Here is a 27,861-nt window from a genome sequence, read left to right as displayed (position 1 = left end):
GGGAGCGGGGAGCAACAAGTTCTGCCCCAGCGCCCCGGGTGTCCTGGTGGGCCCGTGGGGGAGGCAGCGGGCTGGCAGGGGGATGGAGGTGCGATTCGTAGGGAAGGGCGGTTTCCCAAATGCGGAGTTTGGCCGCGTTTCGGCCGGAGCCCGTCCTCCAGAAGATGGCTGAAGGGTGCCGCGCCAGCGGCCGCCGGAGCTGTGGGGGCTGGTGGCCGCCGTTGGGACCGTTTTCGCCTGTGTGCTGGGGGGGGGAGAGCCGGGGCACGGCTCCCGGGTTCTGCAGGGAGGGGTGAAGTGCTCTTGGCCGAAGACCGAGCGGCTTTTAGCTTTTACCTGCCGGGCACGAAGGCTGAGCAGCTTCACGCTTGTGAAAGTGGAGAGGGGTAGTTCGAATCCGAGAGTAGTCTGGGCGAAAGGGAGAGGAGGTTACCCCTTGGGATGTACCGACGTCCCCTGCCAACGCACAAGACTGACAGAGCTTCAGCGCTGGTCGTCTGTGCTGTTGTTGGCCATGCGGGACGAAGATTCTTCCGACGGAACTTTCCAAACAACTCCCTGAATTTACGCGGTATCCCGCCTGCCACTCCTCTAGTGATCTTTGCAGAGATTTGGGGAGCTAAAGCACTTTCAGAATCAAGTGTCGATATTGGCTGAAAGCTCTATACTTCCCTAGTGTGGCGAGTACAGGGTAGCATCAGCGTTACGTATTTACACCGCTTACGGTAAATATCCGGAGTAACATCTGTACTGTTCCTGGCGAAGCAGTGAGGAGAAATCTAACGTGAAGAGCTCCCTTCTGTTTATGCAACTTTTGCCCTCAGATTCACGGGTACAGCTTTATTTCAACTGCAAATTTTATACCCTGGTGTAAATGTCAATAGTTGGACTCTTCTAGCTGATTGGTATCTAGAACAAACCCAAGCTGGAGACCAGCTTATTCAAGCTGGAAAAGCGTGCTTTGGGTTAAAAAGCGCAGATGCAACTTTACAGTTGCCTTTCTGCATGCCTTGTTGTCTTTGTAATCATGCTGCAGATTTTGACAATGGTAACTTAAGCCTCGAGTTGCAATTCGCATGCATCTTTACTTGAACTACTCTCTGGGGGCCATATAGTCAGCAGATGGACCTAGCCTTTTAACGAAAGGCTGAAAAAACTGAACTGAAAAAATGTGAAAGTGCTCTATTTGAGATGTTTTTTTTTACATTTCTGGTTGGTTAATCTAAACAAAGGTAGCATTTACATCTTAATCTCTGGCTGTCTGTGGGCAGACTGTCCTGTGCCATTCTGGACCTTCAGTGGGAAGACACTTATGAGCAGCTGAATAAAAACTTTTGGCCTAAATCTTTGCAGATCGTAGAGATTAGATCTGTACCTTCTTCCCTTATTTCTTTAACGAGCGCACCTTTTGGTATGGGTTTCTGTTTGAAATCTACAGGAATTTAAAATACGTCTCACCATTGCAGAAAACAGTCTTCAGCCAAGCAGTTTGCAGCGAGGCTCCACTTATAAAGCCCTGCGATACCTTGTCTAGTTGCTAGTGCTCTACACAGGACCTCGATAGTCCCGAAGTTTATTCCCATTTCTGCTGCTCTCCTGCTGGGATGAGTTTGGGCAAGTCACTTTGTCATAGTTTCACCACCTGCAAAACAGACATTCATCACTGGCTTCATTTGTAAAATGCTTTAAGGTCTGCTAACATATATAGGACTATATAACATTCATGTGTTCTTATCCTTGGGGCAAGGAGTGCAGGATGAAAACCGGTGAGTTTAGTTGGCCTCTTTTAACGTACCCAGGTTCCGGATCCTGCAGGCATTGGTGCATGCAAGTAGTCTCCATCACTCTTAATGGGCCTACCTATTTGCTCTGAAACCTCTCCAGAAACAGAGTAAAGGTAATTTATACTGTGTGTATTGGAGGGTCATTGTGATAATTTTTACTCCTTTTTATTTTCTCCACGGGCACAAGAGGCCGCTTCGCTGTTGTTGGTTTGTGAGCGAGAGTCCTGATAGCAAGACTGGCTCTTCCATACACCAGATCAAGGTGCTGTCATTCCAGCCTTTCCCTCTCCTCACTCAGTTTTGGGGTTTGTACTTTACTGAATGGACTAGAATGAGTTTAATGATGCTTACAGGCATACATTCTCCATGAGATAATAGACATTAGAAGTCAGTGTTGTAGCAGGGAAATTCAGTACACCTGGGAATCATATGCTGCTCAGCCGAGATGCTGTGCATTTACGGTAAAAGCACTTTAACACATTTTGGCTCTACAGGTTTTTATCTTGGTGTTCTTAATGTCACTTTTTCTGAGTACTTATTGGAAATATTTCTTCCTCAGATGCATTTTCCGTAAGCTTTTCACGCTCTTGATGTGGGTTTATTAGATTTTGCATGAAGTTCTCATTATTGTTGTGTTCTTCTCTCCCATGTTTATTTGACTTGGAGCAAGGAAGAATACTGAAAAGTGCAATCTAATGGTGGGGGCAGGAACGGATGACTGTAAGATACAGATGATGTGGTTTGCTTCTCTTTCCCGGTTTTCCATTCAGTACCTCTATAAAGATGCATCACACATCCAACAGTTGTATATGCATATTCAGCACACAAGGTTTTGAGAGCCCTGATGCTTAATGATGGCTAATGCGGGCAAATGCTGAGCCCTGCGGGAATGGAGGTCCCTTGCCATTCCGAGAAACCTGTGCAAACCCCAAGGTGCTGTTTGCGTATGACAACTTGTAGAAATTGGAGCCTGCTTTTGTTTAAATATAGGCACAGAGTTTATTATCTCTCCAAGCTGTAATGGTGGAATGTAAATATTTGAATTGATTTGTGAGTCATGTTAGATGTCACGTATCAGATGGCCTGGTAGCAAAATGAATAGAAACTCATCCATATTGTGGTAGAAATTAACGTAAGATTGTCTTTATATTTCATTGATTATTGCCTAAAGTTAAATAACAAACAAAAATTACACAATATTTAAAATTGCTTTTTCTCTTCAGCTGCTGTATTTTTTTTAAAGATGGGACTTTCTTTTTGGGTTTGAATTATCTTACTCAGAACTTTTTGTTCCAAGCTTGTTGCATTATCAGGTACATAATGTATATTTGGGTTCTTTAAACAAATAATCCAACAAGACATCTGGTCTGTCGTAAGGTGTTCTGTATTTAATGAACCTGGTTTGCTTCTGTATGCCATGTGATGCTGGGAGCTTCAATAATTTAAACTCTTTTTTTTTTTTTTTTTTTTAGAAATTATTAAAAGAGGGCAAAACATCCTAAAACGCACTGTTAGATTTTTAATGTTACTGCTTAAGTATCACATTTTGTTTTGATGCATGATTACTGTTAGGAAATTCAACACATCTCCAGGTAGGAGCATGGGAAAGCATTCAGTCACTTTGAATCAGGGACCTTGTGCCTTTTGGCTTGCTTCAACAGGATCTAACAACGTAATCAGATAAAGACATGGACCCGGGGAAGGAAGCAGTTGCTATCAAATAATGGCGGCTCCTCCGTTTTTTTGAGAAAATGAAGGAAGTGAGGAAAAACCTGGTATCTGTGATCAGTTGATAAACCACAAGTAGTATGGAACAAGTCTTACAGCTTTAACCTGTGACAGTTATCCACCACTGTAAATGATATTCCCTTGATAATGGTACCCTGGAGGAAAGAGCCCCCTGGTAATGACTTTGTCTTGCTAAACTTCTGTCTTGTGATCACTTAATCTGCTCGCTCTCTTTCCTTTTAAATCATTTGACATCTCTAGATTGATAAAACTGGAAACAAATACAAGTCTTGGCTTACTTGGGCAAACAATCTAATGATTATTGAACTTGTTCTGTATTTTGAGGGATAGACATAAAAGTGTAGAGAGCAAACATTCAAAATGTAAAGAAATTCCTTCTAGATTTTGAAAGAGCTAATACACGTTCATAATATGTAGCTTTACTAGTGATTCCTTTTTTTAAATCTAAGTAATCTAATTTAATCGTGAGAAACCCTGTGTTTCTCAGTAGCCAAGAAAAGCACACGCAGCTCTGGAGCAGGACATTGGGAAGATTTTCCTTTCCAAGTTGGTGCATTGGCGTTCTAATGCCTCTTACCCCTAATGCTGAAACTTTGAATGTGCCACTGTGAACTCCATGTGCATTTCATCTGTTTCTGTACTCCTCAATATGAGTATGTAACAAAACTGGCTTGAAACTTCATGCAGTGTTTGTGCTGGATAGGAACTGAATGGTGTGTGACATTGATATGCTGCTTTCTAATAAATAGTAAAGCTACGACTCCTTTCTGAGCATTGGCCAAAGGGTCCAGATTAGGTGCTCTCTAGTCTGGATTACGCCACCATGAGTCTCTATGCTTTCTGGTCCTGAAACATGCAGTAGCTCTACTACTGCCTGAAATATGGATATGAATGATCTTTTTAGCTGAAGTGGTAGAAGCTTAGTTTCCTATATCCAGTAGTTACTGTTTCCCGCAGGCATCCAAACAAGGGTGCTGCTACACTTGGCTTCACCAACAGGTCATTGCAGCCAGAGCCACGAATGAAATCCTGGTGCCCTGTGGTCCTGAGCTAGTTCATAAGTAGTTGCTTCCTTCTTTGGTTTGCTTATCAGCTTAAGTTTATGCTTTCCTCCACTAATAAAATTACTTCAATTTACAGTTGAAGTAGAAGAGCACAGTGAAAGTGTTGCAAACTGAAAACTGTGCTCTAAGCAACTGAACAGTCCATGTTTAATTTTATTACACTCGGATCTTGGAATAATATCCAAAGCCATTTGGAATAAAATCCAGACTGACCTGTAAATATTATTTCATCCAGGTGGACTTTAAGTATTCTGTTGTGCCAGTATATGACATGGCATTTTGCAGTTGCTGTTTGTGTTTTGATTAATGCAGAATGTCTATTAAGAAGAGGGTGTGACAGGTTGAGCCTGGGTGTAGTTTGACAGATTTCCTGTTTATGGAAAATGGAAGACTTATCTGTACAAAATCCTGGAAGTTTGGAACTTGATTTAGTAAACTAATGTTTCTAGGGAGAAAAAGCATGTCTTTAAAGATTAACCACTGGATGCATCTGGACATTGCTGGTGAGATTGAGATGCATGAAACTAGTCCAATGTATCAGAAGTTATCCATCAGATGGAAACAATATTTACCTGGCTCTTACAGGAGATTAATTTGATGGGCCTCATGTTCGCAAGTCATTGTGCTTTAAGCTTATTGGCAAATTCTTGGGAAAAGCCCAAGTTTACTGGGTAGATCATTGTGTATGATTAGTTACCTGTGGGGTAAGATCCCTTCCTGGATCACAGTTGAGCCATGTAGGAAACCTGTTGAGGGCTTCGTTTATTACCGCCGCCTTTCCTGAGTGCAAAGTCCATACCCTTTTTAAACTTCACATATAAAATAATGCCTTGTGACCTGACAATTTCCACTGAGGTCTGAGTTTTTAGGATTATAGTAATTTATGAAAATATCTGCTCAGTGCTCATTAGATCAAAAACCAAAATTATGCTAGGAAAAGAACTAAAAAGAAAACATTATCCTACTATATAAATACATGGATCATTTGCTTTTGAACACTGTCTTCAATGCCAGTTCCCCTCCGTGTCATAAAATACAGGAGAACTGAAAGAGGCTCATAGTGGAGTGACCAGAATGATCAAAAGTGTGAGACGGCTTTTGTACAAGGAATGACTGAGTAGGACTCCTTGGGCTAGGAGTGGGAGGACTGAGCTGGAGACCTGATGAATGTGTGTAGAGTTGTGAGTAGCAGAAAAGCGGTGAATGCCAAGTGATTTTTGTTCACCGTTCTCCTGTATGAGAATTAAGGGGTGTTGAAGTAACGGGTAGCAGGTGCAGGATAGACGAAGTAGGTGGCTTTTCAGAGAATCCATGGCTGAGCAGTGGATCTCTTCATGTTAGGGGCTGTCGATGTTAATTATGGATCTGAGAAATGGCTGATTGAATTTATAGAAGAAAAGTCTGTTGAGGGACTCTGATTCAAGAACTCAGAGTTGGAAATTTTTTGGAGCTGGAAGATTATCCTACGAAGCAGCATTGTGTGCTTACCATTGTACGGATCCCTAGGAAGGTATCTAGTGCTGGTTTCTGAACAGTACTGGGCTAGGTGGACGTTTTCCCTGGTGTGGTGTGGCTAATTTTAAGTTTTTATGGCGAATTTGTAGCTAAGTTACCTCTGGCTCCATAAGTAAAATAATTCCATCAACCCCATTTGTGGATCTGTGCAAAAACTTTGCCCAGAAGGAGGAAGAAAGCTGATGTTACTGCTCTTGTAGAGTTGTGCTCTTAAGATAAGGCAGAAATTGGAGAGGCTATGCTAGTTTTAAACACCTAGTAAAGGAAAGGAAAATTATGTCAGTAATTTTTGCAAAGCAACAGGTGCAATGACTTCACAGTTTTCCAGAATGTATAGCATATCTGTTTTGCCTGAAAAATGAGAAGCCAATGTGTCTGTCAGACAAACTTAGCAGTATGTGCTTTGGTCACGGCTACTTTTTAATGCAGACTTTTGGGAAGGAGGAGTGATGGAATCGGAGCAGAGGAGGAACGAGCCTTCCTGTATGAGATGGCTGCATCTATTAAACCAATTTTAAATACAGTATTGTTCAACTACAAACCACCTGAACTCTGAAGCCTTGTTCATAGGTGCTGTGCTGGCTCTGGAAGCCATAATTTCTCCTGAGTATTGATGCCCCTGTGTTAGAGGTTACTGCTCCTTCTGATTTGCTGGGGAAGTGTTTCCTGTTGGTGTGAATGATACATAAACAAAATGAGACAGGTTAGTACAGTTACAAAGTCTCTGATAACTGGCTTCCTACAAGGAGCACTCTGCTCTTCATGTCTAATGACAAATTTGAGAGTATAGTAAGTTGTCTTGCCCAAGACTGTTGATGCAGATTGAAAAGGTAGACTCTTTCACCTATGAGGTTTATAGAATGACCTGTTTCCGTAAGTGTCGGTGGGTTAAACTATTTCAGATGATGTGCTGGGTTAATTAAAGGGAACTTCCACATCCTGGGAAGGGCAAAAAAAATGTTTGTTTCTTGCCTGTGCGTCTCCAAATATTCAGCTTAGCCCTGTATGCTGCATTCAAATTAATAGAATAAAAGATAGAATGAGGCACAACAAACTGAAGAAAAGCCACAGCTAAGTCTCAGCTTATGTGTTTTATGCAGTCTAAAGGACTTGGGAGGAATGTAAGTTGAGTGCCATCTTACTGTACTTAAGGTCTTTGCTTGGCTGCCTGTAAAAATTTTAAGGGGAATCACATGTCAGAGTTGCAATATAAATCCAAATAAAATAAACCTTAAAACAAGTCAACATAAAGAAAATAAAAATTGACATGAAGCAAAATGCATATCCCTCAAAAAGTAAGAAATACTGGATATTTGGATGAGGGTTTTGTTAGCAGTTTAGCATCAAGAAATTCAGATGCTACAGTTGCAACATAAAACCTGTCGCTGCATAAATTCTCCAGATTTTATCATTTATGTCTTAATATATCATGAAGATACAGTGCAAGAATTGACATACATGGGAAATTTATCAAGTAATCTTGGTACGTGGGTGCTAGGCTGTTTGGCTGTTTGATAAATCACCTTATTTTATACTGGCATGTGTGTGATCTTGCTTGCAGAAGCATTCCAGTTTGAAAGGGTTGGGACTGCTGCCCAAAATTATTTTAATGTGGAAATCACATGTGTGTTCCTTCAAGTAATCCTTAGTGGTAGCTCTTTCAGCATCACTGAAAGGCAGTAAGCTTGCTTCTCCCCTCTTCCTTCTCCTGCAAAGGTTAAAAGGACTGTGAACATATCGGAGAGTGTATGTGATCCAGTGGTCAGAGCAGAATAGGCTGAGAGTGAGAGTTGTCTGGTTTCCAAAGCTGCTTCCCAACTATGTTAGTTATTTGTTACAGAGTTTACATTTTCATAAAGTTGCTAGTTTTCTTCTGAAGGATGTAGCATATGGAGAACTGAAGGATCTAAGAGTAATATTGGAGTTGGTTAGTCTTCCTCTGTCTATATGGAAGCCCTAAAAATAAAAGCTAGTCTTTGGGTAGAAGAGTTTCATAACAACAGAATTTAAATTTGAGACAGGTAATTGTGTGACCAACAGATGCAGTCTGAGATTGGGGAGGATTAAAAAAGACCAAAACAAAGCCAAAACCAAAAACAGAAACCAAAACAAAACTTGCTTCGGGTCATCAGCTAATGAACTGTAGAAACCTGGAAGAAATTCCTTACTCAAATACAGTTTTACCTCATTGGCGCTTGCTTTGTGGTATTATTTTGCTTTGGGGCATTTGGCATATCCTGCTGGATCAAGTGTCCTTAGTTATCATTGGTTTGTTATGGCACGATAACATCCATATACACTTTTAACAGGCTGTCGTTTCTGTCATCGAGTTGCTTTCTACTCTTGTAGTCAACTGTAATTCTTACAGCTATAGCTTTTAGAAGAAGAAAGTTATTTGCCAGCCAGAAGAGTTATGGTTCTTTTGGTGTTACTGCATTCTCTTGACTGTAAAACAACTCAATACGTTGCTGCTTGTTCTCTAATTTCAGGAAAGCCAATATTTTCAGTGGACATTCACCCAGATGGGACCAAGTTTGCGACAGGAGGACAAGGTATGCCTGCGTACTGATAGAAGGCAGAATTTTGGGCTATAATAATAATCTTGTGCCTTCACAACACTTTAATTGGTTTGACCCTTTTAAAAACACATCACTTCTAAGAAAGGTAATTATGTAAGTCATTAAAATATATTGAAAAATGCTGTTGTTACTGCACAAGGCAGGGTCACATTTTCTGATGTACTCATCCTCTTGGACATCATTGAGATGGTACTTGCAATAATTGAGTTGTGGCCATACTGGCCAAATTTCTTTTTTATTTGAAGAGAAACTGAATGTGAAGTTGGGCTTTTTGACCTGCAAAAGAGTAGAACTATTTGGACAAAAAAATCCAATTATATAAATGGAATAGCTCAAGAAATATATGCAAAAATATTGTTTGGATCACAGTAGTGAATAATTTTATGTTGGCTACAATAGTTACAATTTAGAATGTGAATATATCCCTTCTCTTTTAAAATACAGTCTTACTATAAGTAGTTTGTCCCTATAGTTGGTATCAGTTATGTGCAGTATGATTTTTGAACAAGGCTGTATAACTTTATTTTTAATAGCTTCAAGAAAAAGAAAACACTTCTGACTCAGTGTAATTATATCAGAATGGTATCTGTATTCATATGTTTCCAAAGTTCCCACTGCAGTATTGCCTAAATTTTAGCATCTGTTCTGGAACTGAGATTAAGTTGAAAAGCTTTTTTTGCATATATTCAAAGTGGGGGTGGCTTTTTGTTCTCTTACAGGTCAGGATTCTGGGAAAGTTGTGATCTGGAATATGGCTCCTGTCCTGAAAGAGGAAGATGAAAAGAATGAAAATATTCCCAAGATGCTTTGTCAGATGGACAATCACTTAGGTAACAAACCTGGAGTTTTTTTACTTTTCTTTTTTACTGACTGTTGGTAATTTGCCAAAGCTTAAGTGTTCCATGTTCATAATTATAAAAATCATGCCCTGTCCAGTGGTGAAGAATCAATAAAATGCAGCAGAGTGGTCTCATACTTTGGCTATACGCTTCTTTAGCTATTCAGCAGAAAACGTTAAAATGTGGGAAAATGTACAGAGAAATATAGATACCTTTGGAAACCTCCTCCCTATGAACTTTTTCTAGCTGTGGCCTCAAAGTAATTGATAATGCACATTCTGAGAAACTGGGGAGCTCTGAAGGAAAGGGCAAGAGAAGAAATAAGTATAATGGCTGCCTGAACCGGCTGTCCCTTCTTTTCTTCAAGATGCATCTTTTCTTCAAGATATGTCTTTCCTTCTTTGCCCTCTTAATCCTTCCTCATTTACCACAAGCAGTTTCCTTTGTTAGATCAATATTAATCTTTCTTCTTTTGAGCTACTTTTTGGTGAAGCTTTTTTAAATAAAGAATAGGGGGTTTTTAAGTAAGAAGTTCCTCAACTGCTACTGAAAGATAAGTACCAATTCATTTATCTAAAGCAGACAGAATAACTGCTTTGAGTGGAAAAAGCACACTTAAATCCAAAATATCTCCTGTCAAGTTTGCTTATTATAAACTCTGTCCCCAGTCCAGAACCACTTATTCTCATATTTCATCTTAAAAACTTTCTTTTCTGCATTTCAGCTTGCGTGAACTGTGTGCGATGGTCAAACAATGGAGTTTACTTGGCTTCAGGGGGAGATGACAAGTTGATCATGGTGTGGAAACGAGCTGCGTAAGCATGTTTCTTCCTTTTTGATTTTACATTTTATTTCAAGTAGGTTAACTCTGTCACATCTCTTAGTGTTTCTTCCCTGTGCTGGCCTTTTGTAAGCTCACTGCTTCACCTGGTGTGTAAAGAGCTGAAACCTGTGACACCATATCACTGGTATTGGAGATTTGGTCTCTTCTGTCTCTTGGGCTGCAGTCATGGGCAGTCTCTCTCCTCTCGAGGAGCTGAGGCATTTTCTTCTGTCCTTGAAGAAAGCTTCCTGATGAGATTTGAAGAATTACCTTAAATGCGATTATTTTTTGCTAACTGTAGAAATGGGACATTTTATTGAAGCTATTTTTTAAATAACTGGAGTTACTTTCTCTACAAAAATTTCAGTTTTCATTGCAGAAGTAACTGACTATAAAGGTGTACAGTGCAGCTGATTTTTTTTTTAGAAAGAAGGCTTGAAGAACTTGAGGTGGTTCTGTTGGTAACTATTTCTATTTTAATTAGGTACATTGGACCTAGCACTGTGTTTGGTTCCAGTAGCAAACTTACTAATGTTGAGCAGTGGAGGTGTGTATCGATTCTCAGAAGCCATTCAGGGGGTAAGTTAAAAGGTGCTGAATGAAGATAATTTGCATGTATTTTGAAAAAAAAATTGTTTTTCAGGGTCACATTTTCTTGCTCAAAACATATATATATTTGGTGGCAATTGAGAATTACTTTTAAGAGCAACAATGAAAACCTTAAAGAAAATGTCATTTTTAATCAAATGCTGATTTTCGTACAAGTAACTTCCAGCAACTATGTAGTAGAAAAATTAGCAACTAAGAAACTTATATTTTGCTATTTGCTGGCTTAAAAATGAATCTGAATAAAGGAAGCTAAACTGTATTTTTATTTAAATAAATGTTCACACTTGCAGTGAATAATGTCCTCATTGGCAAAAGCGAAAATTTTTGTAAATCGAAGAATACTAATGTTTATTTAGAAAAAATAACTGAAGAGCAATGTGAAAGATGAATAAAATAGATAATTTGAAATGCAATTTGCACCTGCTGACTTGAGCAATGATTAAAATCAAGATTGAAATCACTTTGATCACTCCACCTGTGTTGGAGTAAAACGAGTGCATTGCAATAGCTGCTGTTGCTTTTTCATTCAAAACAAGACAAAGTACTTTATACAGGCATTAGTACTTCCTATAATCACTAAACATTGCATTCTCTGCCTTGGAGGTTTTTGTTTTGGTTTGGTTTTTGTTTTGTTCCCCATTGAACATTTTAAGTTGGAGACTCTTACTCCCACTGGGTCTTGCTATGTTCTTTCTTACCTTCTACTCTTGTGAGATGATAATAATTTCTCGGTGATAGGAAAAATGTGCCACGCAAGTTCTTTTTAAAAAGATTTTTGGATTCTCTGATTGCCATCAACATCTTAAATGGAAACTTTTTTTAAACAGATGTCATGGATGTAGCGTGGTCTCCACATGATGCCTGGCTGGCATCCTGTAGTGTGGATAACACTGTTGTCATCTGGAATGCTGTCAAATTTCCAGGTGAGAATTCTTACATTTCAGATGTGCGAGTATGTAAAGCTTTGTGGCAAACTCTCCCCTCCATGGGTGTATTTCACTGACTGTGAAAATCTCTCTATGAAAATGGGTTGTCTGTCTTTTGAGATGACACGCTTGCAATCTGGTGAGTCAGTCCTTCCAAGTTTGGATGGCAATGAGCAGTGGATTCCACTCTGCTGTAGACAACAGCTACATTCAGGTTGTGCTGCTGGTTTTACATGAATGTTATTATTACATGTATTTTCTTTTTCACCTTCTCTGCAAAATCCCAAATAGATAGAACTTCAGCTTGATATTACATCTATACATGCATATATTTTTTACCTATTACCTTCGTATGTACAGGACTTTCCATTCATTTGCCTTTGGGGGGGGGGTGCATTATCTTACCCCATTTTAAATGCTGCTGCTTAATAAGCAGTGTGACTTTACATGATGAAGGGGAGGAAGGAAGGACTAGGGGAGCCTCATGGCAGCAGAAGTTCTCAAGTCTTACATTTGATGGCCATTTTCTTTCTTCCATTGCTGCAGTGCTGGCAATTCACACAGTGCCGAGGCCTCTTGTTTCTCAAGGACCATGGTGCCAGGTGCAGCCGGTGCGCTGGACAGCTTTAGCTGACCTGCGAGGGTCTGTGGCAGTTAGGGAGCACGTGCCTTTATTTGGCTGCTTCTCACCACACAACTTGATGCAGGCTAAAACTCCCAATGTGTGGTGCCTAGTCACTACCACTTATTTTAGGGTTCTTTACAATCCTGATGTCAGAGGGTTTAGGCTTTCAAGCTAGCTGTGTAGCCTGTGCAGTACTTACTCTCAGCCTCTTCTCTCACAGTCTGAAAAGCAAGAGATTGACTGAAAGTAGGTTACCAGGTCTGCCAGGCTTGTGTGCCTGTTCAGTCACAGCTTTGACGTAGTTCACGTTGGTGCACAAAGCTGAATTTGTTGTGATAATCTTTGGGTGCAGAAGAAAGGGTGAATGTTTAACTGAAGTTCCAGTTAAACTGCTGCTTTCCATAGCTTGAAAGTGCTATTCTGAAGTGCCTGGGCTCTGCTGGTCTTCCTGCTCTGATCTGTTTCTTATAAAGTTCTGCACCCCTTATTCTGGCCAGAGTTCTCTTTACCACATTTTATATCATTCTTAGCTTAAGTACAGGTTCCAGTTTGGTCGATAGGTTGTTGTTTGTACTTTAAAGGAAGTTATATTTAATGTGCTGTCTCAAAAAGATCTTGTAAATCTCCTCAACACTCTGTCCTATAAGAGATATCAGTAGCTACTCTGTATTCTCAATTTTTGCTTGCACAGAAATTCTTGCCACGTTGAAGGGGCATTCTGGCTTGGTGAAGGGACTGACCTGGGATCCTGTTGGGAAATATATTGCCTCTCAGGCTGATGATCGAAGTTTGAAGGTGTGGCGGACCATGGACTGGCAGTTGGAAACCAGCATCACAAAACCCTTTGATGAGGTACTTCAGAATGTGTGACTATTCAAAATGAATTCCTATAGAATGAACAAAAATTATAAGAATAACTCTGATTCTGCACAAATATTAGTTAATTTAACAGTGCTGAATCAAAGGAAACTATCAGATGGCAGGTTCAAAAGGGGAAAAAAAAAAAGAGCTGCTTTCTCACACAACACGTGATTAAACTGAGATTTTCATTGCCATTGGATATTGTGGATGCCAAAGGTTTACATGGGTTATGTAAACAATTAAGTAAATTCCTGGAAATGGAGAGGTTATTCCAAGGAAGTATTGTGACTAATTACATTGTTCTGACATTCTTCCCTATGCATCTTCTATTAGCTGCTATCAGAAACAAGATAAGTACTTAGGAGGGATCTTTGGTCTGGCATCATAGGGCTGTTATGTGATGACTTTGGTCAAGAGATCAAATTTCTGGGGACAGAAGCTGGTGCTTAGTGAGTGGAGTGTATTGCACTGATCTTATGGTATTGTGATTAGTGCAATTACTCTTTGTAGTAGACTGTAAATGCCTAAATTCATGTGTGGTGTTGCAAGCTGAAGTCTCAGTATTATTATAGGTATGCTGCAGCCCTGTCACTAAGACTGTGATGAATATTGAGTGTACAGTATCCAAAAAGACTTAAATTTTGTTTCCTTTAAAACAGTTCTCTGGGCTCCTTTTTCCCCCTTTTGGTAGGGCTTCATAAGTAATACTAGATCACCTGTATAAATGTGGCTGAAGTGCTGAGAATTGTATGTAATGTCATTCTTTTATATGCACAAAAAACTTACTTTGTAGTCATATTCCCTAAATCTAAAGTTTAAATAGTTTGTATTAAAAATCCTGTGTTCACCAAACACTTTTAAAGCTCTAGTATGTTGGGTTTTTCTTGTCAGTGTGGAGGGACAACTCATGTGTTGCGTCTTAGCTGGTCACCTGATGGTCACTATCTTGTTTCTGCTCATGCCATGAATAATTCTGGACCTACGGCTCAGATCATTGAGAGAGATGGATGGAAAACCAACATGGATTTTGTAGGGCATCGGAAGGCAGTTACAGTAGTGGTGAGTGAGTGACAGTAATTTATGCCTGAAGTAAAACTTCTAATATGTGCTTTTTGTTAATTTTATGCATAAATGGGATGAGGTAAAGGTAGGTGTCAAGATTAGTAAAGCAAACGCATGGTGGTGATTAAAAGATGTCAACTTCACATGTTGGAAGCAATCAGCTTGCTCTTGTGAGAAAAGAACTGGACGTAGATGAACAAGATAAGGGAAAATACAGGAGCATGTTAGGAATGCCAAACACTAGCTTTGTTAGCTGTTTAGTGACTTGATTAAAGTGACTAGGTTTCTGGTGGGTTCCTGATCACTAATAAAATTAATAGTATTTGCTATTCCTGTTGAGGCATTCAGAAAGCCCCTTCAGAAAGCATATGTGGCTTTTGTCAGTGCTCTTATAGTCTGGTTAGGGACTTTGTTTCTATGAAATGTTTCTTTTTCACTCCTAAGTGGGAAACTTGCTTTTAAAGCAGATCTCCTACTAAAATGTAATTACTGTAATAAAATTTGGGGCATCTCAATTTGTTCAGAAATTCAATCCGAAAATCTTCAAGAAGAAACAAAAGAATGGGAGCTCCACCAAGTCAAGTTGTCCCTACTGCTGTTGTGCTGTTGGTAGTAAGGATCGATCTCTCTCTGTCTGGGTAAGTAGTTTTTTTGCTACCTTTGAACTAATGTGGTCATTTGGATAACTTGGGGGTTTAGCACAAAGGTCACATGTACAGCATTAGGTCTTATATTTAGTTTAATGTTTAGGTTTTTTCCTCATTGTTGTTACAGGATTAGCTGGGGGGAAGGAAGTGGATTGGTATTAGTTCATTTCTCTAAAGCCAAGAGCAGCTAGAAGCCAGTGGCAGAGTATGTTGCTCTGGTAAGGGGGAGGAACTGTTAAAGGAAATATTGTGTTACCACAGTTAACAAGCAATTCAGCCCTCTTTTCTTCCTATGTCTTTTACTTGCTCTCCATGTGAGTGTCTTAAGAAAATGACTTTACTCTTTTTCCATGTTTAGCCCACCTATCCATTAATCACTCTTAGAGTCCAGCTTTGTTAGTCTTGCTTTTATGGGTATGAGGAGAATGTAGCAGGCACAGGATAGCAGTTTCTGAGCATATATACTACTCATCTTTCTGCTTTGTTCTGGCTTCAATCCCTGGCTTCTGTCTTTGCTATGGAAAGGAATGTGAAGTGAATGAGCTTTTTAAGTATACTTTCAAGTTTTCAGTATCTAGTTTGGGTTTTACTTTGAAATCTACACTAAAATTTTTACTCTGGCTAAGAGAAGAGTAGCTGTTCTCACATTTATAAATGCAAGTCGGGTTGTTTGGCAACTGCAAAGGACAAGGAATAAATTTAACTGGTTTGTAAAGCTTTGTGATGAGAACATGTGCCAGAACACACCAATTGCTGACTGCAATCTACTATTTATAGATTCCAGTGTGATATTTATCCATCAATCGCTAAATGCATAACACTAAATCTGTTTCTGGCAATGCTACCAGAGCATACCCATATCAAAGTATCACTCTCAGTATGTTTTACTTTCTATTTATACTGTGATTTCATTTAGGGTGCCTGTTGAGGTTATACTAGGTATTATAGAGATGCAAAGTTATAGGCAGTCTTTGCCTTCAAGAGCTTAATAGACATTTATACAACACAGACCTATGGAAACATAAAAGAAATAAAGATGACTGCTACACTACATCTGTGAACCTATGAGCGTGTACATCCTAGACCATGTTGACTTCTCCTGCTTTATTTCAATTGTACTGTATACTATAGATATTAAGTCCATTGATTTAACATTAAAGAGCTTAGAATGTCTGATTTGGAACAGGTTAGTGGGAATTTTCATATTCAGTTCTTTATTACTAAGCTGATTTATAAGTGTAGAGGAATCCTCTTTAAGAAGAATTCTGTGTCAAGTTCTCTTTGCTCTCAATAGGCTTCACCTAGACAGGTAGTCTGAGTGAGGGCATGGAAACCTAATCTGTTTTGCATCTTCCCCTTGCGCTGGCAGTTTGCAACATCCTTATCTCAGTAAAGCTTAGAATAGAAACTGTCTTTAGCATCTGCAGAATTACGTTTTGAGTAGTGGAGAGTATTCTGTGACAGCGATGTAAAGGCAGAGTTGGTTAAGAAATTCAGTCTGTGTTTCTGAAAGCAGGGGAGGGTTGAATGTCAGCTATTCTTCCCCAAAGCTTTTCTGTGCCAGTAGTGGAATGGGTAACCAGATGTTTCAGATATACCACCAGGCATACAGCTGTATCCTGGCCAGATCTTTTTTGGTGAATATTGATAGACTCTGGGAGACTGTTGATGTGGCAATATCTGTGGTAGTGTAGAACTTCTAAATTTCTGAGTGTTCTTTCTTCTGTTTTAAGCTCACGTGTCTGAAACGACCTTTAGTTGTCATACATGAGCTGTTTGACAAGTCTATCATGGACATCTCCTGGTAAGTTGATTTCTGCTGTTTGTTACAAAAGTCAAAGTGTTGCTATCAACTTTAGGTATACACATTAACTGGAAATTCCTTTAAACAGTACAGATTGTAGCTGTTGGAACACAAGTAATTGGTTCCTGAAGGTTTTGGTTCTGCTGCAACATCTTTGGTAGTAACATTAGCAACTAGCATGTGGTCACTTAAGGTTGTGTAACATTAAAACTGAATAAAACCTAATGTATTTAGAATGATGCAGTAAAATACCTGTGGAATGAGTTCCTACTTGTTATGATTCTCTGAAATTTTTTCATAGACTATGTATTTTATAACATGACATGGTGGACTTGGTGAGTTTTATGTGCATTATGTCTATGACAAGTTATTGCATTGTACAGTTATGACATTCAGGCGAACCTTCTAGACCAATCATTCCTTCATGCCTAAAGACACAATATACCAAAAGAAAAAGTCCTTTTTCTTTTTTTAAAATGTTTTATACATACACTGTCATGGATTAACCCCAGCCAGCAACTAAGCACCACGCAGCTGCTCATTCACTCCCCCCCACCCAGTGGGATGGGGGAGGAAATTGGGAAAAGAAGTAAAACTCGTGGGCTGAGATAAGAATTGTTTAATAGAACAGAAAAGAAGAAACTAATAATGATGATGATAACACTAGTAAAATGACAACAGTAATAATAAAAGGATTGGAATGTACAAATGATGCACAGGGCAATTGCTCACCACCTGCTGATCGACACCCAGTTAGTCCCTGAGCAGCAATTCCCCCATTCCCCCAGTTTATATACTGGGCATGACATCACATGGTATGGAATACCCCTTTGTCCAGTTTGGGTCAGCTGCCCTGGCTGTGTCCCCTCCCAACTTCTTGTGCCCCTCCAGCTTTCTTGCTGGCTGGGCATAAGAAGCTGAAAAATCCTTGACTTTAGACTAAACATTACTTAGCAACAACTGAAAACATCAGTGTTATCAACATTCTTCTCATACCTAGCTCAAAAACATAGCACTATACCAGCTACTAGGAAGACAATTAACTTTATTCCAGCTGAAACCAGGACATACACTCATTTATACACACATATGCACTACTCACTCATCATTTGAATTGCCCGAAGGATTTTCATGTATATAAAAAAGAAAATAAATGCAATAGCTTTTGGTTTTAGTAAACATGTAGTTATACTGTGTTGTTGCAGCACCATATGAAGGGTGTAAATTGCTCTGTGTTGAAGAGTTGCAGAGGCTGATCATGTAGCAAGTCTCAGAGAATGGATAATGAACCTACTACACCCAACCACACTCCATCCACCCAACCACAGTACATAGTAGAGAACATAGTAGAAGGGCAAGTGCTGAGCTTTCCCAAGAGACTGCAGGACATATCTAGTGATTTGGGTTGGGTTGGACAACCCACTTTCCCAGCAGTCTACTGTCCCAAATCTTGTTTTCCTCTTTCTGCACGCAGTTAGTGGTACTCTCTCCTCTCCTGCTTTCTTCCTAAGGCCTGTCATAAAAATGCAGAAGTTAGTAGTTCTTTATTCACTGCAAGACTTTCATAATAGGGAGAAATAACCACAAGACCACTCAGTAAATGGTATTAAAAAAAATACTCTGCACCTATGCATCAGGTGATTTACAGAGTTAAGGGTTCTGTACAGGAAAAGACTAATATTTTTTTCACGATAGGCATACAGCTGATTACATAGGTTGTCTTAATTCTAGCACTTCCTAACTTTTTTAAATTCTACCTTAATAGCTGTAACAGTCTTGGTGGTTTTATGGTGTAAATTTTAAAGCTTACAGTTTTATAATTTCCTGTTTTCTGTGTGCCATGTGGATTTTGCCATGAAGCTCAGTGAAGCACGATAAAAAGTTTTCAAAACCAAAACATTTTTCTTTCATTATAGACTGAGACTAGAAAGCCAATAAATGGAATATTTCATGAGAAGTGCTGCTATTGTTGTCGTACAATGGCTTTGAGTAGTTTTGTTTTCCTGTAGTGTGTTTTATTTCTCCATCTGCAGTTTTCACATTTTTCATGGCATAAAGTCATTGGGAGTAATAGCTGGTTAACATTTTTCAATTTCTGAGGAAATGGTTTTGTGGGATATTTGAGAGACAAAGGATCATCAGGAAGCTTGTTATTTTATATCCTGTTTACAAATTGAAATGTATGGCTAAATGTCAATAATATGGAATGTTCCCAGAAACATGCTCCATTCTGAAAACAGACTTGAGTAAATTCAGAGAAATCTGATACTATTATATTGTTATAGCTGTCTCATTTCTATTTTAGTGTTTTAGACTTGGATGCATCATCATAATATCTGAACATGATTATGTTTTCATGGGATAATTGCTGGGACCCAGAGGTCAATAGGGGCTCAGCAATTTTGTCTGCCAAGCAAGCAGAAAGCTCTCAACAAGACTTTATAATTTTCTAACTTGGAGTAGTGTTGGTTAATGTAGTTACATTGTGCTGAGGTTAACTTCTCTGGACGTGATGCTATCAGGACACCAGCCACCATGAAAAAAGACATTTTACACCTATAGCCATGATGCATGTAATACATTAAGTCTTGCTGGACTAATTTGGATAGGACTTCAGAGTTCTGCTTGCTTCCCTTTCCTCTTCTGTTCTCTGTAACAAGTCATCTGTAAGCCACTATGTTGCTGTCCATGTGAGCTCTATAATTGGAAGTTACTGGGTTAGCAGTCAAAACTCATCAAATATTATTTTTTTCAAATGTGCAATAATAGCTTATATATGGAAGGTTATCATTCCATTAAGACTAGAATGTATAGCTTCTCCTCTTTCTCTTCTACCGAGAAAACCTTTTGAGACCTCCAGAAGGGGGTTACAATATATCCCCACATACAAGAACATGTGCAGGTTGCTTCAAAACCCAAATAACAAACAACAACAAAATCAAACATATGTTCTTGCCTAGTACAGAGATTTTTGGACTGCTCAGATGCACAGCTTGCTTTCTTTTTATTGCTGTTGCTTCAGGTGATGATAAAGAGGCATTACCCAACATAGAGCTTCTCTATTAAGAGTCTCATCCCTTCTCCTTCCTATCTTGTTTATTTGGACTGTAAGGTCTTTATAGGAATGGACTGTTACTTGTTTCCCATGCATGATGAAGCTTCATCTTCCATGGCCCCCAAAAAGCGGTTAATAGGTCCTTAAAAGCGTATCAATTGCTTATCTGCTGAAGGTCCCTTTCTTCACCCAGTTCTATTAGCACACAGATTTTGTACATCTTTTGAAGCAAATACATTTATAATTTTCTCTCATTGTTCATTGTGAACACTATTCTGTTTTACCCCTACAGAAAGGTTTTCATGGTGTTGACCATGCCATGGGCAGGTGTATTGTTTTAATGCCACCTTCCTGTGTGCAGTCTCCAAAGAAATATCGGCACGCGGACTCCTGCTGTCCATCACCCTGTCTCCTTGCTGTCCCACTTCTTTGGTTCCATCAAGAGTTGCTGTGATAATAATCTTATGCTAAGATTTTTATTGAGCAATTTATTGTATTGCCCCTTTGCATCAATGAAAGAGATTGAAAACAAAGATGGGCCTTTGTTTTCTTCAGGACCCTTAATGGACTCGGTATCCTGGTGTGTTCCATGGATGGATCAGTGGCGTTTTTGGACTTCTCCCAGGATGAACTTGGAGATCCACTCAGCGAGGAGGAAAAGGTACAGTAAGCACTCAGAGAATCTGTGATCATATTTAAGGGATGTATTGATTCAATTAAAATATTGGACTGTTTGTAGACTTATGTAGTGACTGATTTCCATATTACAGAAGAATGGGTTCTTGTCTACTTTACAAATCATTAAAAAAGAGTAGTCAAGAAATGAGTTAGTGAAATTAGTTTCTATTCTGGAAGAAAGTCTATTTGGAAAACATCCACTTGCTTACACATCATTATACATTTGAAGTAATTATTTGGCCAAGGAAACAAGGAGTGGGTGCGTCAAAACACTTTAAAATTACTCTTTGACTTGCATATATGCAAGTCTTTTTAAACTGATTGCTGTTGGCTGTTTTTAATTCTCATTGCTATTAGCAACTAAAGCTTTGAATTCCAATTATTTTATGTATTGATTTAGTGCTAGCTGAAAATATAAAGAAAGAAAAAAAACTGTAGTGTATAAATGATACAGAGGGCATTTGCATTTTATGGATTCCATTAGATTCGTGTGATTCCATTACATTATAATTAGTGATGTCATGTTAGCAGTTGTAGTCAGTCTTTTTGTGTGATACATTTTTAACGCCCACAGAGCAACATTCATCAGTCCACCTATGGTAAAAGCCTAGCTATAATGACTGAGGCTCAGTTGTCTACGACCATTATTGAGAATCCAGAGATGCTCAAGTATCAACAGAGACAGCAACAGCAGCAGGTGGAGCAGAAGAATGCGTCAATTAGGGAAGCATCTGGGACTGCGACAGCGGCTCCCAAAGTGGCAAGCATGGTTAATGGGGAGAGTTTGGAGGACATTAGAAAGGTAGGTGTTCTTGGATAGTCACTTTATAGTGTCAAGTTCTAAGCTGATAAATATGAAACTGCTTATGATAAAACCAATTTCTGCTTCCTTATTTGTGTTGAATGGCACCTTTCAACCCATGAATGGTCCAGCTGATATTACTGGGACTCGTTGAAAAGTTAAAATGCTTTTAAGCAGAAGTAAGACTATGTGAAAAAAGGCTTGTGGATATTTCTATGATGGGTGCTAAATTCTTGGTGTGCAGAAGGGAAACTAAAGGTAGCTAATAGCCAAACTGTAGAACTGTGCTTCAGCTTCCCAATGAAGGCAGTTGAAAGCATTATTTAATTCTCTCCTAAACACAGAACACAACTTTTAATGAAGGATTCATTGCGCACAGATGAGAATGTTTCAGACTTGACTCTGTAATGTGGAGAGTGGATTACATTCTCCACAGATGTCTTTTTCTACAGATGGATAGATCCAGAATTGCAAATGCGTGTGCTTAAATTAAAAAGAATGTTCAGAATCAGAATTCTATTGTACTTTGTACTGTATGAACTTCTACTTAAAAAACACCTACTGTTGGTCAAAAAAAAGTTGTGATATTAAAATACACTTGTGTTAATAAAAATGTAGATTGATTCTATTATGCAATAACAGCATGGTTCAAAAGCAATACGGAAAAAATATTTAACAACAGATTTTTAATTGAGGAACATCTTTCATATAATACACTTATTCTTGTCAGCTGGAAAAAAAAAAAGAAAAAAAGCTTTTCCTATTTATCAGAAATTATGATGAAATATATTTCCCAACAGAATCTCTTAAAAAAACAAGTTGAAACACGAACAGCAGATGGTCGGAGAAGGATCACGCCTCTCTGCATAGCTCAGCTGGACACTGGGTACGTTTGGAAGTTGTCTTTAAAATCCTTCTTTACCTTTTTATCTTTTTTTTTTTTCTGATACAAACTCAGAATTCTGACTTATTTTAATCTTATGGCATCTTGAAGCACTTGCTGGAAATACCTTGCGTCTACTTATGGAATATAGTTTCAACCTGTGTTCTCTTAGCTATAAGATCTCACTTCTAATAGATAAGGCTAATTCTTATTATCTACCATTATAGATGAGTGATGTATATCTGCAGGTTCATCTCTACATTAATACTGACTTTAGTGTCCTTTGTATATGAGAAATGACTCTGGAAAGTTAGGTGTTGGTGGTTTATTTAGGTTGTATATGAGTATCCACGTGTGGAAAAGGGAAGAATGGAATAAATAGTTTAGTTATTCTTTTTCAGTTATTTTTAAAGTGTTTTTGAGAAATATATTTGTTGTCTTTTTGCTTAGGGATTTTTCTACAGCGTTTTTCAATAGCATCCCAATATCTGGATCCCTATCTGGCTCAATGATGTCTTCTCAAAGTAACCAGCAGCTCATGTCATTAGATTCTAATGCAGCAAATTCCCTTAATACTTCAAAGCCTTCTGTAGAGCCAACAGCAGCCAGTATAAAACCAACAGATGATGCAGCTAATAAAGATGGGTCAGTATTTGCAGTTTTGTTTTTCGCTTACATGACTGTTAAGTTTTTGATTCTTGTTTACAGTTCTGTAATCAAGCAATTATTAAAGTAGGGTCCTTACGGAAAAACTTCAAGAATCTAACATTCCTGAAAACATCAAGATTTTATTAGTATTTAGTTACTTTAAATATGAATAAATCCATATGCATAGTTCTGGAAGTGAACTTCAATGCAATGAGGTACGCAGTTGATTGCTAATCCTCTAACAAATTGGCTTGCTTATAGATTACTGGGTTGCTATTAGTAAATAATAGAAGGTTTTCCAGCAGTGGAAGGAATGAAGCTTGTTTTCTTTCAAATTCTGTCCTGTGTCCTGTAGATCTCCTCACTTCAAACATGGTCATACTTCTACCCCGTATAACAACCCCATCAGAGCACAGTGACATTGATGTGTCAATGAGCACATATGCTGATTGGCCAGTGTGTCTTTCAAATTATGGAACAACTAAATTTTACTTGCTTTTTCCTCAGTGGTAACACTGACTTGGCAGCTTCTCCTCAATGTGTTTTTATAGCATTTGTAAGAGCACAATGTCATTGGAACCTCTACCACTCCATCAAATTTAGTTGAAATTTGCCACAGATTAAAAAATGAGTGGGTAGACTATGAAAAATGATTGACAGATCAAACTGTTAAGTCTCCTTTTCTTTGGAAATTGAACTTCTAACAGCTTTTTAGTACAAACATCAGTTATTTAGAGCTGTTCTTTCTTTCAGTTCATTCTCTGAATGAATTGAAAAATCTCTGAAGTAAACAGCTATCCAAATAACAGATCCCTGGAATGCTTTAGTGTGGCGAAAACACATTCCTTTGCCTTAGAGTTATGCTTGGAAAGGCCTAATAATTAGTTTGGATTCTTCAACAACAAAATCAAAACCTGGCATGAATTTTTTCAGCCCAAATTGTTAGATTGATAAACAGTGGAATATAATCTTGTAATGGAAAATATTTGGTAACCTGAACAAGGGTTAAAACCAGGAACCCCAGTCATCATTTAAAATAGTGATCCTTTCCCTTTGGGTACGTAAGTACCAGCTGAAAGTATAATTTCATTCCTGAATTAAACATACATAATCAATGAATTAGGGTCTTTTAATCTAGATACATCTATGCGGCCACATGAAGCTCTTAGCTCTGAGATGTATCATAAACAGCTTTTGAGAGTAGGCAAAGCTTGCAAGATACTGATGCATGAAAGGGGAAAAAGCATATCATAATTCATGTATGTACTTGAGTGAAAGGTTTTCAATATGCTTTCTAGCCAGTATAATGAATGCTAGCTAGTTGTTATGAGCAATGCAGGTTACCAATACTAAATTTCTTTCAATCCTTGTTTTCCTGTCTGTTTTACTGACAGTGTAAATGCTACCTCTGCCTCAACTGCTCCTCCTGCATCGTCTTCCTCTGTGTTGACAACTCCATCCAAGATTGAACCTATGAAAGCATTTGATTCCAGATTTACAGAACGATCCAAAGCCACCTCAGGGACTGCTGTTGTAACAAATACAAATCAGACTGTTGTGGACAGGTAAGACATAGCCTGGAGCGGAGGTGGGGTGGAAAAGTAATGTAGGGAGTTAAAATGCTGATTCTCTGTGGTGTGGATGCCATGGTGCTGGCACTCTAGAAATTGTCTTGGGTCTCTTCCACAATTGGAAGGAAGGGGAGAGCTGCAAATAGCTAGATTATTTGCTGGCATTATCCCTTTGTACCTTTGTCTCTGGCATTTGGGATCAAGCAGACTCTTCAAAGTATTCTGAGTTAAAACTATTGTTGCAAGAGGCTGTGTGTGCACGTGCCCCCATGTGTGGCTGCGTGCATCTGTGCTCCTTGGAAGACAAAAATAGCCAGCCTGCATCTCTGTACAAGAGTGAGACTTACTTCAAGATAAATTACCATACTTGTCTGCAGACAGCCTATCATCATAATAGCTGCAGTTGTATTTCAGTTTTATGCCTTGAAGGCACGCAGAGAAGACGCTTTGATTTTTAAGGGGTTTTGGCTGTGGATCCACATGATTAAAAAAAGAAGAAAGCCTTTGGGTTTGTGACATAGCGTGTTATGGCATAAGTATTCCTGCTTCACCAAAACAAACAATAAAAAAAATAGCAGTCTTGAGAAAGAAGTATGTAGTTCCCCAACTTATTATGAATAAAACGTGTTTTTGCTAAATACCAGTACCTCAAAATTTTTATGTCAAAGGGTTTAACCATATGATGTGGAAGAAAGATGCATTAAATAACTCTCATAATTGCTTCTAATATGTCAGTAAAGTATGGATAAAAGTGTATTGTTTGGCATAATTCAGATGCCAAAGAAAAAAGGTCTGGGTTATGGACGATATTTCTAGGCTATGGAATAAGTGGCAAAACATTGTTGTGAGTTAATAACCAGCTATTGGAGGGAATAGGAAGAGTATGATTAAATGACCTATTTTAGTGTATAATGGTTAACAAAAGAGTTCACAGGGAATTGTACTTTGTCATCTTTAGTTATACTGTATTCCTGAAATGGAAAATGGAGCAGTGAGGTCATTTGTGTGGTTTGCAAATATGCCTCTTATAGTAGTCAGAACTGAATAGGACAACTTTTGGAGATAGACAACAGAATGACAAATGAAGTTCTGCACAAGTAAGCAGAAAGTGTGATGTCCATTGGAGGGTAAAAGATGAACTACTCTTGCATCTTACATAGTGCTGAATTATTTGTATCAGCCCAGGGAAAGAGATCTGATTGTAATTGGAACTGAATGCTAAAATAAAGTTGTTATTTACAGCTTTATCCAGTTTGATAAATTTTTTTAAAGGAGAGAATATGTCTGATCAGCTTACATATGTATTGCACATTGTATTTCTGCAGAGGATTTGCCATACCTCTTCAGCTTCCTCCTTTTGCCTTTGTGCATTTTGAAATACACTCAGATAAGGCTAAGAATGTATCTTCTTACCTACAAGAATGCAGTGCATAGGATATATGGCAGCTTTTGGAATCAGCTTATGTAAAACATGAAATATATTTTTTTTACTTGCTCAGACTGAAGGATCAGAATTTAATTAAAGACAATAAGCCCAAGGATATTCTGGAGAGCAGCAGTGACAGTGAAGAGAAAATTCCAGCTGCTAAGCCACTCAGTGCACCCAAACGGAAACTGGAACTTGAGGGAGAAACGGTAGAAAAGAAGAAAAAAGGAAGGCCTCGAAAAGACTCCAGACTTGTACCAGTAACTTTAACTGTTCAGGTGAAATAAATAAGATTCATTGTGGCTTTCAATGTTCATTTAATAAAGTCAGTCCCATGTTGACTTGTTCCATCAAGTCAGGGAAACACAAGTAGATCAGTCCCTCAGAATTGTTAGCCATCCTTCTTCCTTGCCTTTAAACTTATTCTTTTTAAAATTTAAGATTATAAAAAGTACATGCACATGGTGTGGCAAATGTGTCCATCCTTTATATAAATATGCAGCTACTTACTAAATGGTACCAGCATGCTAAGTAGTGATAGCCTACCAAATGACTGTATAGAATAAAATGAAATGCCATCAGTTTTTGGTGTTCTTTCATGGAGAGTGGCCCAAGCACAAGAGAGTGGCTTGGATATGATGACTTAAATGGTTATGAATTTCCTAGGAACCATGAAGATGTAAGTTGCATTAGAGTTTCCATCATTTTAGGGCATATAGATCCCTCTGTTTTCAGTAGTCAGAGCTTAGCTTTTCTGTGCAATATACCAGAATTTCCATTAATTACTTGCAGCTGAAAAGGGGTGGTCTATAAAAAAAAAGCACATCTAGTTTGTTTGGTTTTTTAATTCTTAGAAGCTATATTAAAAAACTTGTATTTATACAACTAATTGGAAAAATATGAATATTTGTAATTGGCATTATTTGGAATTAAAAAAAATCTCTTTCAAGTCAATCTGTATTATGGAATATCTTTAGGTTTAACTTTTTCTAATGGAAAAATTTAACTACTTTTGCAATTATTTTTTTTCCAGTCCCCAGCTACACTGGCCTCTGAGAAGGATGCTGCTTGCATCTCTGCACCAGCATTAGCACTTAAACTGCCAACCCCAATCCCACAGAAATCGTTTACTTTGCAAGTAAGTGAACTATAAGTGAACTATAAGGGAAAAAAACTTAATACTTTTAAAAAAAAAATCCTGCCTTTTTTTTATATTCTTAGATTATCCAGATCCTTTGATAAATTAACATTTGAATACATGTATCTGTTCAAGCAAGCAAGGTGGTATACTTCAGCTTCTAAGAATATGTCTGTATGAGAAAAGTTAATGCCAAATCAGCTAAAAATAGGACACTTCTGAACTAGCTAAACTTCAAAGAGGAATACCTCTGGTTCATCAGTCCCTCCTCCTGGTTAACCAAAGAGTGTTGTAAAGATAAGAGTCTCCAATAGGAGTAACTGCTGCATTGTTATTAGCTGTGTTGGTGGTACATTGCTGAAGAGAAAAAACAAATGTTTTCTGAGAGCTCTCTGGAGGTGCTCTATATCTGAAGAGACTGGCAAATAGTATTACTTCAGATATTTATGAAATAATTTTTCTGCGTGTTTAGGCTGTGGTAGTCTGGTTCTAATTGCAAGATTGTAGGGAAACTGGGCACATCTAGACTTGATCTGATGCCCTTAATTAGGAAGCACAGACTAGCACAACCTTTCTTTATTCCTATGCTCCAAATAAAAAGAAATTATGTGTTCTAGCCAAGACTGATTTTCAGAGGTCTGCTTCTTTTGAAGTACCACAATATATTTTGAAGCTACTTTAAACAGAATGCCATACTTAAATCCATTCTTAACTATTTTAGATCTAATAGTAGTTGCTGCTTTTTTAGTAGTTCTTTTCGTCTTCCAAAAAGT

The 27,861-nt window shown here is 38.4% G+C and overlaps 1 protein-coding gene across 2 annotated transcripts in view; it reads left to right on the top strand.

The window, feature by feature from the left end:
• The first annotated feature begins 1,992 nt into the window (after positions 1 to 1,992).
• The window catches only part of LOC104840607 (protein HIRA), a 36,167-nt gene continuing 10,298 nt past the window's right edge, over positions 1,993 to 27,861 (top strand). The window contains exons 1-17 of one of the 2 annotated variants that reach the window (XM_010581644.1): positions 1,993 to 2,046; positions 8,602 to 8,664; positions 9,411 to 9,521; positions 10,255 to 10,345; positions 10,838 to 10,932; positions 11,790 to 11,885; positions 13,205 to 13,365; positions 14,266 to 14,433; positions 14,961 to 15,074; positions 16,817 to 16,887; positions 20,498 to 20,603; positions 21,195 to 21,422; positions 22,223 to 22,308; positions 22,756 to 22,950; positions 24,348 to 24,518; positions 26,024 to 26,228; positions 26,984 to 27,088. In XM_010581644.1, the coding sequence (XP_010579946.1) occupies positions 9,443 to 9,521; positions 10,255 to 10,345; positions 10,838 to 10,932; positions 11,790 to 11,885; positions 13,205 to 13,365; positions 14,266 to 14,433; positions 14,961 to 15,074; positions 16,817 to 16,887; positions 20,498 to 20,603; positions 21,195 to 21,422; positions 22,223 to 22,308; positions 22,756 to 22,950; positions 24,348 to 24,518; positions 26,024 to 26,228; positions 26,984 to 27,088 (1,971 nt within the window). In that variant the 5' untranslated portion in view covers positions 1,993 to 2,046; positions 8,602 to 8,664; positions 9,411 to 9,442. Of the gene's footprint in view, positions 2,047 to 8,525; positions 8,665 to 9,410; positions 9,522 to 10,254; positions 10,346 to 10,837; positions 10,933 to 11,789; positions 11,886 to 13,204; positions 13,366 to 14,265; positions 14,434 to 14,960; positions 15,075 to 16,816; positions 16,888 to 20,497; positions 20,604 to 21,194; positions 21,423 to 22,222; positions 22,309 to 22,755; positions 22,951 to 24,347; positions 24,519 to 26,023; positions 26,229 to 26,983; positions 27,089 to 27,861 lie in introns of those variants that run through there. The other variant, XM_010581643.1, reaches the window with a different exon arrangement.

Source organism: Haliaeetus leucocephalus, unplaced genomic scaffold, assembly GCF_000737465.1.
Source record: "Haliaeetus leucocephalus isolate CR32 unplaced genomic scaffold, Haliaeetus_leucocephalus-4.0 Scaffold802, whole genome shotgun sequence".
Lineage (NCBI taxonomy): Eukaryota > Metazoa > Chordata > Aves > Accipitriformes > Accipitridae > Haliaeetus > Haliaeetus leucocephalus.
The sequence above is the reverse complement of the archived record's forward strand: the minus strand, read 5'-3'. Positions and strand labels throughout refer to the sequence as shown.